The sequence below is a fragment of the Macrotis lagotis genome, chromosome 7 (assembly GCF_037893015.1).
Source record: "Macrotis lagotis isolate mMagLag1 chromosome 7, bilby.v1.9.chrom.fasta, whole genome shotgun sequence".
NCBI classification, from domain to species: Eukaryota; Metazoa; Chordata; class Mammalia; order Peramelemorphia; family Peramelidae; genus Macrotis; species Macrotis lagotis.
The window spans coordinates 41,142,932-41,158,268 of NC_133664.1; the positions used below are offsets into that span (position 1 = coordinate 41,142,932).

The 15,337-nt window shown below is 41.4% G+C and overlaps 1 protein-coding gene across 2 annotated transcripts; it reads left to right on the forward strand.

The window, feature by feature from the left end:
- The first annotated feature begins 562 nt into the window (after positions 1 to 562).
- CDV3 (CDV3 homolog) lies at positions 563 to 13,843 on the forward strand. Of its 2 annotated transcripts, none has more exons than XM_074195833.1 (5): positions 563 to 910; positions 1,330 to 1,406; positions 9,112 to 9,248; positions 10,076 to 10,235; positions 11,356 to 11,776. In XM_074195833.1, exons 1-5 carry the CDS (start codon positions 650 to 652, stop codon positions 11,480 to 11,482), a joined length of 762 nt encoding a protein of 253 aa, XP_074051934.1. In that variant the 5' UTR covers positions 563 to 649; the 3' UTR covers positions 11,483 to 11,776. The 2 variants fall into 2 exon arrangements, with proteins under 2 accessions (XP_074051934.1, XP_074051935.1); XM_074195834.1 differs by lacking the exon at positions 11,356 to 11,776 and adding an exon at positions 11,790 to 13,843 and having other exon boundaries at positions 567 to 910.
- Positions 13,844 to 15,337: the final 1,494 nt, after the last annotated feature.

A 15,337-nucleotide genomic window follows, 5' to 3' on the forward strand; every position in this document is an offset into this window, starting at 1 on the left:
CAGGGACCACCTCTTTCTTTTCGCCCTCCCTCCTCCTCTCCCTCCCCCTTCCCACTCCCATTCCCTTCCCTCCTCTGGGCGCGCGTGCGCGCTTCTGCCGCCCTCCCCTCCCCCCGCGCCCGCCCCGCACGTTGAGCGTCTCGCTCTCTCCCGCCCCCTCCCCCCGCCTCTCCTTTTCCCCTCCCGCCGGAGAGCTGGCGGCAGCGGCGGCGGCGGCGGCGGCGGCAGCGGCGGCGGCGGCGGCGGCGGCTGCGGTGGCCGCGCTCGGGGCGGCGGCGGCGGCGGCGGCCGCGGCGCTCGGGGCCGGAGCCGGCGCGGGCGCGGGCGCGGCGGGGGGCCTGGAAGTGGAAGCGGGCGCGGGCAGCAGCGGCGGCAGCAGCAACAGCAACAGCAACCTCAGCAGCAGCGGCAGCAGCTGCCGCCCCCCGCGCTCGCACCGCGCCGTCGCCGCCTTCGCGGCCCAGGGCGGAGGCGAGCGGGGCGGCCCGGGCCGGCGCGCAGCCCGCGCCGCCAGCCCCGCCAAGCCGAGCCGCGCGGCCCGGGGCCGCCGGGCGCCGGGCGGCCGCCGCCGGGGGCGCTGCTGCGGGGCGCGGGAGCCGCTGGGCCGGGCGCTGCGGCCGCTGTGAGGCGGGAGCCGCCGGGCGCCGCCATGGCCGAGACGGAGGAGCGCAGCCTCGACAACTTTTTCGCCAAGAGGGACAAGAAGAAGAAGAAGGAGCGGAGCGGCCGGGCCGCGGGCGCCAACGCCGCCGCCGCCGCCGCCGCCGGGCCCGCGGGCGCAGGGACCCCCGGGGGCGCCTCGGCCGGAGGCGGCGGGGCCGGGGCCGGGGCCGGCGGGGGCGCCCGGCCGGCCGAGGGGGCCGCGGGCGGCGGCGGGGCCGCGGGGCCCGGGGCGGCCGCCAAGACCAAGGTGAGCCCAGGCCGCGCCGCCCCCCGCCATGTGTCCGAGCGGGAGCGGCCGGCCCGTGCCCACGTGACGCCCCGGCCGCGGCCTCCGGAAGCCGGGGATGGGGGGCCCGGGGCGGCGGGGGGGGGCAGGGGGCAGGGCCGGGGCCGGGGCCGGGGCCGGGGCCGGGGCAGGGTCGGGGCCGGGGCCGGGGCCGGGGCCGGGGCAGGGCAGGGCAGGGTCGGGGCCGGGGCCAGGGCCAGGGCCAGGGGGGTAGGGCCGGGGCCGGGGCCGGGCAGGGCAGGGCCGGGGCCGGGGCCGGGGCCGGGGCAGGGCAGGGTCAGGGTCGGGGCCGGGGCCAGGGCCGGGGGTAGGGCCGGGGCCAGGGCAGGGCCGGGGCCGCCGGGCCCCGCCGCGCTAACGGGCCGCGCTCGTCGTTGCAGGATGAAGATGAATGGAAAGAGTTCGAGCAGAAAGAGATCGATTACAGCGGGCTGCGAGTTCAAGCCATGCAGATAAGGTAGGGCCGGCCTGGGCCTGGGGGGGGAGGGCGCCCGGGCCCCCGGGACCCCCGGGCTCCAGAAGCCGCGGCGCGGCCCGGCCCAGCCCGGCCCGGCCCGGGAAAGCGGAGGAAGCGCCGGGCCCGGGTTGCGGCCCGGGTTGAGGCCCGGGATCGGGCCCAGGACAGACAGCCCTGGGACAGCTCTGCAGTTTGTTAGCGCCTTCTTCCGGGAGACGCTCGAGCCACGACTCTGACTCAGCTCCCCGAGCTCCGGCCCGGCCCCGGCCGCCCAGCTGGCTTCGTGGCCCGGGCTCTCTGGCTCTCTCTCTCTGTTTCTCTCTTTCTCTCTGTCTCTGCCTCTTTCTCTCTGTCTCTGTCTCTGTCTCTGTCTCGTCTCTTTCTCTGCCTCTCTGTCTCGTCTCTGCCTCTGTATGTATGTACATACACATATATGTATATGAAATGGCAAAACTTTGTTGTTAATCTGCCAGGAAAATCCCACATGGGCTTACAAAAAAATGACATAACTCATCTTTTAGGGACATAAATAACTGATAAGCTATGGGATTTTAGGCATATCCTGGATGAGTTACTGAGTCAAAGAAAGCTACAGTATTCTTTTTCTATAGGTAGAAACAAGACTTATTGGGGAAAATTTCCTTTAGTGTGACTGTATCAGAAGACATTCTTAGTGTCTTTTTGAATTCTTTGAGAATATTTGTGGCTCCCTTACTGAAAATTTAGGTTCCTTCTCAATAAACCCAGTTTTTATTTTAAAAGGTAGCAGTTTTATTAGCCTTAAGAACTTGCTTTTCAGTGGAACCTTTGAGAGTAAAAAAAAATCACAATTTTTTTTGCTTTTATCCAAAGTAAAGAATTCCTTAGCCTTCTTCTGATTATAGGGAATCACTTAAGAAATGCCATTGTTTAGAATTGCTGCCCTTGCAATCTATGAAGTCTAAGTTTTATTTTCAGCTCTTTTCAATTTGTATGGTGTTCTAAGGGGATAGAGTTCTGGAATCAAAGTATTCAAGTCTCTGGTTCCCTGTTTCTACTTAATTCAACTTTTTTTTTTAAATCTTTAAACTGGGAGTGTTTTATTAACCTGTCTTATAGGTCCTATGCATGTAAAATATTTTGCAAACCTTAAAACAGCTGTTGGAAACTAATCTTAAATCTTGAGCCTTTTCTAAAAGACTAAGCTCCCATTGATCTATTCTCTTCCAAACTATGCTTGAATTTGAGGGCTGCTGATTGACTCTGACAGGATAAACTAATACTTGGCCATCTTGTCTGGACTTTACTGACTTAAAGCATTCTGAGGGAAGAACCTGAATAGTGTTATAATTGTTATCATTCATTTCTTGTTTGAATCAATTTCACAGGATGATTGTTGCTAAGTCACTTAATTTTCAGATAAGATAGAGCACAAAATTAAGGAAAAAAATTTCCATTAGTATGACACTGAATCTTTAAAGCATGAAGATGACCTTTTATTATTTCCGTTATTGAATCTGAATTCCAGATTCAATGTCAGAGTAGATTCTTATCATTTTCCAAAACCTGCAACTTGTTTTTCTTATCAATTTTTCCATTGCAAGTTACATCTTTAAGTGTTGCCAAAGTCCAAATTTCAGGTTCACTATGTCGGTTTTGCCATTTTACTTTACTCAACAATAGAGGCAAGGCTCCCTTACCTCTCTTATAAAGTTTTTAAACTTATGAGGACTTAATCTTCCATTTAATCATAAGGGCTCTAAAGTAAAATTTGGCAGTTACCCATTTAATCTGCTTTCTCTGGAAAAGGCTTAATATAAGTAAACTAAGGCAAACATGAATGGAGGGGAGAGGGGAGAGGACTTTTCTGTTTTGAATGAGAAATGCAGGAAGCAGACTCAATCATTTATTGTTCTGTGTCTGAACACTGTTGGATAAAATCTTTAGAATCTGAGATCTGTGAATCAACTTAAGGTCCTTTTTAGAAGAATTTCATAGAACAATCTCATCTGGCTATTTACTTGTTTCATACTTACTGAAATGTAATAGTGACTGAACAGCCAGTGAAGAAGAGGTGATGGGGGGAATCTAATGTTCCAATTTGGGAACAAAAACTGGAAAAAAGAACAATGGGTGGGGAAAGGGAGTAGTTGAGGGATTTGGGGAACAAGATAATGTTTTGTTTTTTTAAAGTAGCACCACATCTCAAAGGCCTTGATTTGATTAGTGTTTTTGTTGGGAGAGTACTGTTCTAAATTCTTAACTGTTGATTATCAAGTTTTGAATGTTGACTTGGGGGCCTTTGCCACATTGTTCCCTCTTAAAAGTTCTGCGTGTTACAGATAAAGCATTGCAAAAGGATAAATGCTGGTTAAAAACTATTGGTCAAAACAGCAAAACAAGTTCATAATAGCTAAGCTATTATAAATAGCACTTAGCTACTTAGTTCTATTATTTTTGTGTCACAGGTATAGGGATATCTATAATTTCCAAATCAACAGTTCTCACTTAAGGTAATTATTGACAAACCCTGATGATTTATCCAAACAAATAGGGATTTGAAGATACTATTTTTTAAAAGTAATACAACTTTGTGATTGAGACTTGAAATAATACAACTTTGTGATTGAGACTTGGGTCGGTCTTAACTAGTAAGGAGCTGATATCTGCCAACTGGTATTGTCCCAACCCTCCCAAAGTCCCTGAAGGGACAAGGATGGTGATGTCATTGTAAATTACTGAGCCTTATGATTTGAAAATCAGCCTTATTTTCATCTGTTTAGCAGGGTAATTAATTAACCTCTCTGCTTTGAAAGGTTTTAAAGAATAAGAGAAATAATGGGTGTAAGTTTCCAATAACGGCCATAAAAATACCCAAGTAATATATTATGAGACATGATTTATGACATTCTGTATAATAGCAGTAGGATGGATACATTTTTGACATAAAAGATTGGGATTAAAAAAATCCCTTCCATGGTTTATTTAGGTCCTTTTAGCAACTATTATTTTACTGTTTTATTGCAGAATCTTCAGGTTTTGACTGGTTTGGATTTTTTTTTTTGGTCATTCTGAATGTTGGGAAGGGGGGGGACTTATAAAAATAAGGGGCATGGGTCTCATTTCTGATTAGAGGGCTGCTCTTGGAGCCCTTTTAGATCTTTCCTCTGATCTATCACATGTGTGTCCCTGGGAAAGTCATTTCACTTTGTCTGGGCCTCCTCTCAGAAGACTAGTTGATCTAGGTTCCTGTGTGGGAATTGCTTTTGATTGCCAGCTTTGCTGGTTGGTGTGACTTTAGATTTGTGAGTAAAGCAGGGTACTGGATTAAGATGACCTCTAAGGGGCTTCATCCTGGGTAAATTGAGGGAATCTTAACACCTGAAATATCCTGCCTTTATAAATGCCTGTCTTTATGTTTAAAAAAAAAAAGTAAACATGAGCAACTAGCCATATGACCTAAGCCCCTTTTAAGCTTCAGTTGCTTGATCTAAATATTGTACATTGTCATAGGTCTGAAGTTAATGGGTTGAAGCTGAAGCTTAAATGCTTTGTACACATAGTTAGAAGACAGGACTCCTTAGAAAACACCCTCATGTTAGAAAGATTGAAGGCAAAAGAAAAAGGGAATGGCAGAAGATAAGGTGGGTAGTGTCATAGAAGCAATGGATTTGAGAGAATGAAGGGTATAGGGACTGTGAACCATGGGGTCATAACTAAAGGAAGGACAACAGCAAATGATTCTCCTTTGATCACTTTGGATTTAGATATTTTGTTGCACTGAGGGGAGAAGGATGGAAATGGGAGAGACCTGTTTTAGACACTAAAGAAAGACCATTTCACTGTGGTCTCTGTCATTGTGCTCTTTATCTAACACTGGACTCCCTTTCCTTCTTTCTTAGAACTCTCAGGAAACATCAGGCCTCTTGTCATGTGCCAGGAACTGTGTTAAAGCTAGAGACAGTATTCCAAAGTCCTTTAAAGCTTAGTGGAAGAACTGTGTCATTATAGATGGTAATTAAGATATGGGAAACTTTTTTTTGTATTTTTAATTTTATTTTTCCCCCAGTTACAAGTTGTCAGCATTCACTCCCATAATCTTGAGTTCCAAATTCTCTTCCCCCTCATTGAGAAAACAAGTTACTTGATATAGGTTAAAAATAATAAGATTTTACATTCAACCTTCACAGTATGGATGGATAAAAATCAAAGTAAGTTTGCTACTGAATCTGGAGTTTTCATAGGGAGTGGGCCTTTCTTTTCCTTTATAAAAGTGAGTTTTGTATCCCAAAATTCTGAGACTCTCATCAAAAATTAATTCATTTAAGATCCGGGTTCTGACAAATGTCAGATCTCTGGCTTCCTCTGAGTCGATTTAGGAAGGGAGTGAGTAATAGGGAGAGGTCAGGCAGGCTGATCCAGAGGAGAAAGCTAGGAGCCTCAGCTAGCTACGGCTACATGACAGTACTAGAGTGGATGTTGGTGATGGTGACTGTGTCCTGGCACAGCAAGGAAATGTGCTTGGATCTGTGTAGAAACAATGGAATGGCTTGTGTGAAGCATTCATTTGGCACTTCTGATGTGGAGAACGGACCCCTAAAATCTCAAGCTTTGGTTCTCCGCTAACTACTATTGGTCGTTTCAAGAATCAGCTAACCTAGTAAGGTTTGTCATGAATTAGTCTGGCCACAGTCATCAGTGCCTGAAGATATTATTTAGAACATTTTAAAGTTTGAATTCCTAACTTGTAGAAATAACATAACCCTAAGCACTATTTCATGTGCTTTAAACATGTAACTACAATATAAAACTTGATAAAATGGTTTTGAATGGTTACTTTCTGTTTTGCCTTTCTCAGTCATAATCATTTTAATGGGAGGCTTGTACTGCTTAAAGTTCTTGTCCACATGGCTCTTAACTAAATTGTAACAAATGAAGAGGGAAGGGTGACTCCACTTGCACTTGAGTAATTGATTTCTTTCAGGGGAATAGTTGGTTGAAGGCCACACTGGATTTGAACCCAGGTATTCCTGACTTCAAGGCTGGTGCTTTATTCACTATGCCACCTAGCTGCCCCCAGAAAAGCCATTCTTAGTGAAACTCTCCTCCACCCAAGGAGGGTGTCCAGCTTCTACATTCATCTTTCTTCTTTGGTAGTTCTTTCCATTTCCATTGTTTTTCCTGTTCTGCTTTCTTCACTGAGCATCAGTTCATCTAAGTTGTCTTGAGGCTTTTCTCTATTCATTTCAGCATAGAGTTGTATTCACTTCTGAGCCATTTCCTAGTTGGTGGCATCCCAAAGTTTTAAGGGAGGGTATTAAGAATACCTTTATTTGCATTTAATTTTTCTTTTGATCATATTGTTTAACCATGTTCTTAAATCTCAAAGGATTCATTTGATAGTGGCCATTGAAACACTGAGTGATAACATCTAAAATCAAGATTTTCCATCTCCCTATTTGCTTCATAATAGCTTTTAAAACTAGAGAACTATCTTGTTATTTTTCCATTGTTTTAGGGACAAAATATCATTATATAAAATGTGGGTTAAGTGACTTGCCCAAGCTCATGCAGCTAGGCTGATTTGAACTCAGGTCCTCCTGACTCCAGGGTTTGTGCTCTATTCACTGTGCCATCTAACTGCCCCCTGATTATATAAAATTGTGAAACTAACTTTTTAAAAAAAATTTAAACAGGGTCTTTTAAAACTTGTTCAAATTAATGTTTTTCTTCAAAATCCCTTTGAGACCATTATACTACTCAAGTGATAATGCCATCGCTTGGAACTATTTGGGAAATTTGTCTTTTTGTAAAACTGTCTCTTTGCTGTAATCATCAAAGATTACTCCCTTTTGGTTCTCATACCTATTTCTCTTTTTTCCATTCTTTTCCCTCTATCCTCAGCTTAACCTTTCCCTCTCCATCATTCCTGTTTCCTGAGCCAACAACCCTGTTTACTGACTGTAGCCAAGAGAAAAGAGGGACTATCGGCCAGATTCAAGCTGGGAGCCAAGGAAAACCTTTGTATACTGCCTGTCTTGTCTAAGTGCTGCCAATTGATAACATGGGTTTAATTGGCTGAGTGCCCTAAATTCAAATTTTAGAAAGCTTGTGCAAAGATACAAGTCAGTGACTTGGTAGGGGAGTACTGAAGTATTTTAAAGAGGTTTGTCTTCTGTTCTATAATCCTTAACTTACTCATAGAACATTAATGCTGCAAAGGCATCAAAAGAGGTCATTTGTCTCCTATTATAGGAAAGGCACAGAAATGTTAAACCTCTTTTTACCAGAAAAAGATATGAAGCTCACTTAAGTACATTGTTTTTTTTTCCCCCAGTATGTCTTTTTTCAAGGGGAGGGAATCATTTAAATCATTAGATTTGTTGCCAAAATGACAACCTTTTTGTTGGATTTTAGGAGACTGGTATCCCCTGTGGGGCCTCAGTTTCCTTATCTATAGGATGAAAGTAATTTTTTTAGCTCTAAATTTTTTTGTTCTACAAAACTTTGTGCTTTAAAAATGGGTGTGGGTGTAAATTTTGCTTTAATGTTATTTAAATGTTTTTGTATTTAATGGTTAGCTATTTAAGAGAATTTTAGATTAGATTTGTATAAGTAACCCTCTTTAGTGCTTGTCCTTTTGGTCTTCAATAAAGTAACCCACCTAGGCTTAAAATCCTTTCACAAAAGATTGGCAAAAGGATCTGAGATCTGTTTAAGGTTAAAAGCATAATGTTGTAGGCATTTCTGAAATTTTTATTTTGAATCTAGAGTATGTATGTATATATATACTCTAGATTCAAAATATATAGATAGATAGATAGATAGATGTAGATATATATACTTTTTACATTCTACAATTTTGTAACATGTAATAGTATGACACTTAAGTCTGTAAAGCACATGACCTATAGAGGCCATATATGTGTGTGATGTGCTTTAGTTAAGATAGCACTGGGCCTTTGGGAGATCCCTGCCTATGATTCTAGTAATCTTGAATGATAGAATAGGTACTGCAGGTATTATCCTCACTTTTAAGAGATCTGAGCCTCACTTTCTCCTCCAGTCATCTGGGTCCAGTGGCCAGATATGGATCAGGATGATTGGAGATGGCCCTGGATGGGAGACAATCAGTTAAAGTGAGTTGCCAATAGTCACACAGTTAATGGCTGAGGCTGAACTCTCCTCTCTTCCTGGCTCCAAAGTCAGTGCTCTATCCAATTGCGCACCACCCAGCTGTCCTGAGAATTCTAGGCCTTCATTGGAAAAGGCTAACAAGAGTTCTTTACTAAGGGTTACCTAATAAATGAAGCAGAATTAAATGTTTCTCTCCAGTTTTCACCTTATTTTCCTCTTTTTCCCTTTCTTGTCCTTTACTTTTCCTCCATCGTTCCCACCCCACTCCCTTTATTCCCTTAGATAAATGCCTTTCAGAAATCCTTTCCTATTCAGAAATATACATATTTTCTACCCCAAACCAGTCTGTTCCTACTAGCCCCATGGTATGTTGCTGTTTCCCCATAAGAAAATAAAAGGGTAGTAAATGGTTTTGTGGTATATTTCATGATTAGAAACTTTTATCATTTTTTCCCTAAAAGCATGCCCTTCTGTATTAAAAAAATGAATTATCCATACGAGCAACTAAATTTAACTAGTCTTGACATTTTTCCCAATAATTCTTTTGAGTCTCATATTAATACATACTTTCATTTTTTTTTTCCAATAGTGAAAAGGAAGAAGATGATAATGAAAAGAGAGAAGATCCAGGGGATAATTGGGAAGAAACTGGTGGTGGCGGCGTAGAAAAATCATCTGGTCCTTGGAATAAAACAGCTCCTGTCCAAGCACCTACTCCAAGTATTGGTAATTAGAGCATGGTTTCATAAGCTACAGTTTAAATAAGTGAAGCCTCTTTTTTTTTTACCATAACTCTTGAATTTGATTGCTGTGTCACTATATTTAAGGCCTAATCGAGTTTGTTGTGCCTTTTACTCTATTTGTATATGTTGGTATGGTCACTCTCAAATTGAAAAAATATTTTTGTATTATTTCTGTAAGATGTGAGCTAGCTATTGTATTAACAGAAATCCTTTTATGTATTATCAGAAATCCTTTTATTTTTCCTGCTGCTAATAGGATAGTATGTTTATGGTGATCAGAATAAGTTTTAATAAGTAAACTTTATTAGAAGTATCTATTAAAAGTATACGTTAATGGCTCCTAAGTTTTTGGGTGGGGGAGGGTTTACCATTTCTTTGTCCCTCTTTAATTTCTATTTGAGGTTATGGTGAGCAAGAGATTTAACTTATTTAACCTTTTGTATTCATTTCTGTTTAGCATTAACATTTAGTTCTATTGTAATAGTTTTCCATTTAACAGTACAAGTTAGATCATTTTAATTTCATGAACAGCAAAATGTCTTACGAATGAATTGACTGGAAGCCTCGACAGGGCAGTATTTCAATTTACAGTCATTCCTTGTCTTGTATGTTTAGAAGCTTTTCTCCTAGGCCTGGCAGGCCAGCTTATGCCTGTTTTAAACCACAGACATCATCCAAAATGGAATGAATTCCTATTAGATGATTCCTATTTTGGGTGTACCTAGATATGTCATTGTTGTTGAGAGAGATGGGACTCATATTTTGCTATGCTATTAGTTGTTTTTTCACCAAATCATTTTATGTTGTTAGTTACAGAAACCCCAGAACCTGTTATGACTGGTGGTGTATACAGGCCTCCTGGTGCCAGAGTGACTTCAACAAGGAAAACCCCGCAAGGACCACCAGAAATATATAGCGATACACAGTTCCCATCACTGCAGTCCACTGCCAAGCATGTAGAAAGTCGGAAGTAAGTGTAACTACATAAATAATTTTGGAAAGTTTGGGATATGTTTGATAAATATTTCATTTCCCCTCTTGATAGGAAATCAAGGGAGGGGGATGAAAATGGTCTAACATTATTTAGACCCTAGCTGGGTTGCTTGATCACTTTTAAAAAAATTGGGGATGTGTGATATACCTGGGGGGGGGGGGGAAGAACAATACTTCACATTTTGTCTTGGGTAATTGGAAGGGTATGGGGGGAAAAATCAGTTTTTGAAATTGCACTTCACATATACTATATAACAAGTAAAAATGTCATTAGATGGTTTGTGTGTGTTATTGAACATTAATGAGAGATGTTTGAATTTTATAGCATGATAAGCATGCATTTCAGCAGTTAAATGTTTTGTGGAATTGTTGAAATACCTAAAATGGTTCAAATCTTATTTAGGAACTTCTCCTTTCCTTGCTTTACCAACAGAAAGTTTAGTTTTATACCTAATGTTAGTCCTGTTCTTAATATAGGGGATAGATTTGAAAGCAGATTTGGGGCCATTGTCTTTCCCTTTTCCTCTTTAAGAGCACAGCAGTTTGGGAGTGATCTTTCACTTAGCTGGATTCTTTCAGTATTTATTCTCAAATATTAATAAAAAGCCATTTCCTTATATTTGAATATGCCATTCCCCCAAACTTCTCACATCTCCCACCTTCTCTCCCACCCATCAATGAGATGGAATGTCTAGAATCTAGAGTTTCAGTAAAGTCTTTAGTTTGATTTGAATGACTTTACAAAAGGATATATATATATAGTTCAAAGGAGCTCACCATGTCAAATGGGAAATAGCAATTTTTAGATTGTCTTCAAACTAGTCCTGAAATTATTACAGTTAGTTATTAGTACAAAAGAGATCTCTTAAGATAGGGCCATTTTAGAAAAGAAATTTGTGTTTTGTTTAGTTATTTTGAAGAGGTGACTCCAACTCTTAAAAATGAATGAAGCTCCTTTTAAAAAGGAGCTTCATTCATGGCATCCATCTTCCCACCCCCTACATTCTTCTTGGGGAGGGTTGTTTCAAGGAAGGTTATTTTTCAAAACTATCTCAGTCAAGAAGAGATATTTACTGATTCCATTTCTTTTCCCTTAGGGATAAAGAAATGGAGAAGAGCTTTGAAGTAGTAAGACACAGAAATAGAGGTAGGGATGAGGTTTCCAAAAACCAGGCACTTAAGCTGCAGCTGGACAACCAGTATGCTGTGCTTGGGGATCAGTAAAGCTGCCCACACATTACAATTAAGGAATGGCTTTTTGATAACCCTTCTGCTAAGGTAAACTAAACTCCAGCTAACGGCCACGAACAACAACCCATCTTGTGATGTTTGCCGGATCTCCAGAGCATGATCGGCTGAACTGCTGCCCGGTGGAAGCTTAATGTGTTGTACACCATTGGATGTGGGGAAATTGTCAATGTTATAAATTGCTTGAACTAGATGCACCGGGTGTGTTTTATGATAATTACTCTGCAAAAACAAACAAATAAATCTGCAGCCAGTGGTCATTTCGAAATCTTTTTATGTTCAGATATTGAGCCTTCATAAGGGTTGACTACCTCAGATCTGCTGCACTCATTGTGGACACCATGTGGATCACAACTTCTGGATAAGAAGGTTACAGCTATTAAGTGGCGATGTGAAACTTGAAACCAGCTCTACTGGATTCCTATCAGAAATCCTGCAAAAGTCAGCCATTTGGGTTCTGATCTGCTATAAATGACAAAGATTTAAGTGACCTTAATTAACCTGTCCTGGGCCCCATTCTTAAGGAATACTTTCTCTAATAGCTATGGCTATATACAATTTTTCCTGAGACATACCACTCTCAAAAGAACTGTTCAAATAAACCCATAGAGCTGTCGTGTTTTTTTTTTTCCCCTTTAGCTGTAGCCATATTCTGAGGTTACGAGAAACTAAATTTAACCACACTTTGACGTACAAAGTGGGATTGTGGGTGGGTGGGATAGGGGTTGAATGGTCCAATTATTTTTTTTCTTTAGCCATTTTTATTTGGATAGCACATGTGTTGTATTTTCCGCCAACAAGGCCTTCCTTGCTTTGACTTAGAATCTTAAGTTCTTTGGACAGAGCATAATGCTTGGTTGAGTAACTTAAAACATCTGTTAAGAGGGATTGTGAAATAAGTTTCATAACCTGATTTCCACCCCCAAGGGGCTGGAACTCCGTAGCCTTTAAAGAGCAGTGGATGCCAAGGCTTGACTTCAGGTGCTGCTAAAGCCTCTAATCACCAGGTCTTTAACTTGTACAGTATGTATGTGTTAGGAGTACTGATAGCAAGCTGGTGGAGTTGTCAACTTTTTTTTTTTTTAACTACTCGAGTAGAGGTGTTCAATCACCTGTGAAATTATTTCTAGCAAATTTGTCTTGCTCCTTTTCAACTCAAACCAAGATGAGTAAATCTTAACCCGGAGCTTGGTGGTGTACACCTGATGTTAACCATATATGACCCAGTATGTGGTGTTTGACATGAGTCCTGGTGCCACGATGATCCCCGCCTTTTCAAGGTCAGGATGTTTCTTGTTGCAGTGATTATCCTGACTTGGCTGTTGGACATGTCTCTGGCTGTTCAGAGGCTGGGGGGCTGTGGGTAGGTGGGGGAATGGGGCAGAAGATGGTGACACGGCACTTGTGTTTTTAATATAACTCCAGGTTAAATAATCCAGTAATTTAGTCCTTAAACAGGACCTGACAAAGCCACCCAAAGTTATTTCCTATGGTATGAAAGTTTCATTCCATCTAACTTCAGATTCTGTTTCATCCTGATTAGTTTTGTCACTTTGATTCAGTACAAACATTCAAAGTGGTGTGTGACCACTTGATGCGCAGAGTCTGGCTTTCTCCATATTAAGTTTCAATGCCAAATATAGGAGTTGCAGACTTGCCACTGACAAGAGTGAAGTAAAGGTGAGTAAAACAATCTCCCAGATGTTGATAGCAACATTCTCTCATAGGGGTTCAGATGCAAAAATCACCTTCTGACTTGTAGAAGGGTTACTGACAGTGTCTCGGCAACCCCTGCCAACCTGCTTCTTGGCATAGTTACTGGCATTATGGGGAAGAATTGTCAGGCTAGCTCTTAGAAAGGTGTTCTGGACAAACCAAGGAGAAGGTGGAGCTTCAAAAGAGGAACTGGGTTTACTCGATTAAAGTGAAGACTTCATTTGGGAACCAAAAACCTTAGTCAAAAGAATTATATAGAATTCTTGGACTTTGAGCCATCTATTTTCCCTGAAAAGTATGCATCTTTGCCAGCAGTGTCTTGTTGGATTACATTACTGAGGAATGAACTGAGATGATTATGTGGAATTGTTATTTAATGGCATATTGTACTAGAAATTTGAAGACCTGCAGTAGATTTTAAATCCCAACTCTTGTTATAACATTTTAAAGAGATTGTGAAATTGTCAAAATGCACATTAATCAAGTTTTAATATACTGTATGATGGGTAGATGAGACTGTCCATTGTACCTTATTTCGTTATTTGAATTCTCAGGCATGGTTTTGGCAGTGCAAGAACCCTGTAACATTAACAAATTCAATAAAATGGAAATGTATATGAATCTTGGATTCTGGTTTTTATTCTCAGACTTAATCCTTAGTTAACGCTATAGTTAGTTTAAAAACAATATGTTTGATTGCTTTTGGTGAAGTTGAAAAGGGGCTGTTTTACATTTATATTTGGTTCCATAAGTTTTAAATACTCATCTTCCTGTAAAGTCTATAAAAGACTTATGCATGGGAGTGAGTTAGTTTGATAAAGGATCTCAAAAGCTTCACCTATTTTAACTTAGTTTTTCTTAATTTTATAATATGGGTGTGTTAGTATAACCATCAAGTTATTACTATCATAGACCTCCCCCTCAAAATATACTTTGACCTTAAGGGAAAGCATTAACCATAACTGCCAAGTTAAGAGTGCTTTTTTTCTTAGTCAAGTTATCATTTAGGAATTTTTCTTGCTATATTTCTGCCACATTAAAAAAATACACAAGAATAAACATCCTATTAGATATGTCAGATTAAAGAGTTGAGATTTTGACAATTAAAGGATAGGAGAAAATGTCATACTTAAAAATTGGAATAAAAGGGTGCTTTGGTTTTTGGAAAAAAATTGACCTTCAATGAATATTGAGTTTTAAATAGAATTCAAAACTCTTGAGCATTAGAAGCTTTAACTATAGAGCACCCCAGTAGAAAGTAGCCTTTGTGTAAAATAGACTTTATAACGTTGTTTAGAGAAAAGCCAAGTATACAAATTTTAATTTCTACACTTGCAGAGGTGGTTTTATATAAATGTGTGTGTGTGTGTATGTATAAACCACAGCTATTCTAATATTGATTTTACATAGAGCTACTGATACATGGTCTGAAATAGGAACCTGAAAATACCAGGCTCTTGGTTTCTAAGTTGTCATAAATTAGTTAATATATACCATACATACGGCACATGATGACTTAAGACCTTTTGCCTCTGAGACAAATACATTAAATGTCTATAGGCTTTGTATCACTTGATTTCTTGTTTTCTAAATACTAAGGAAAATTGTTTTTCCTGTGACCACTCCCAGTTTGCATTTCTACACCATTTTTGGTGGCAGGGGCTTTTCAAATAAGAACTTTGGCTCATTTGATACCTTTTTTCCTCATCTTTTGCTCCAGGTTTATTTATATATTCAAAATATCCCATGTAAAAGTAGATTTCAACAAACACACCTCCCCTTCCTATCTAAACTATTGTGATCCTTTTATTTTATCCATTTTTCCCCCTTCCAGACCCTCAGAACAGTACTAAGTTCTTCCCAGAATTTCATTCTTGTCTCCCTCAAACAGCATTGAGATTCCGAAGAGAATGGTTTCTTCTTTTAGGATGTTAGTACCGTGTTCATTATGTTACCCTTTCTTAGTTACTGAAATCTACCTGATAGGTTTTCTATATTTGTTTTTGTATTTCAGAGTTCCCACTTAGTTCTCTTATATTCCTTTTTTTCCACCTGGTAGGATTATATGCAACTTTTCCAGAGTGAATTTTTGGTTGGAAGTCTGCCTTCCTCCTT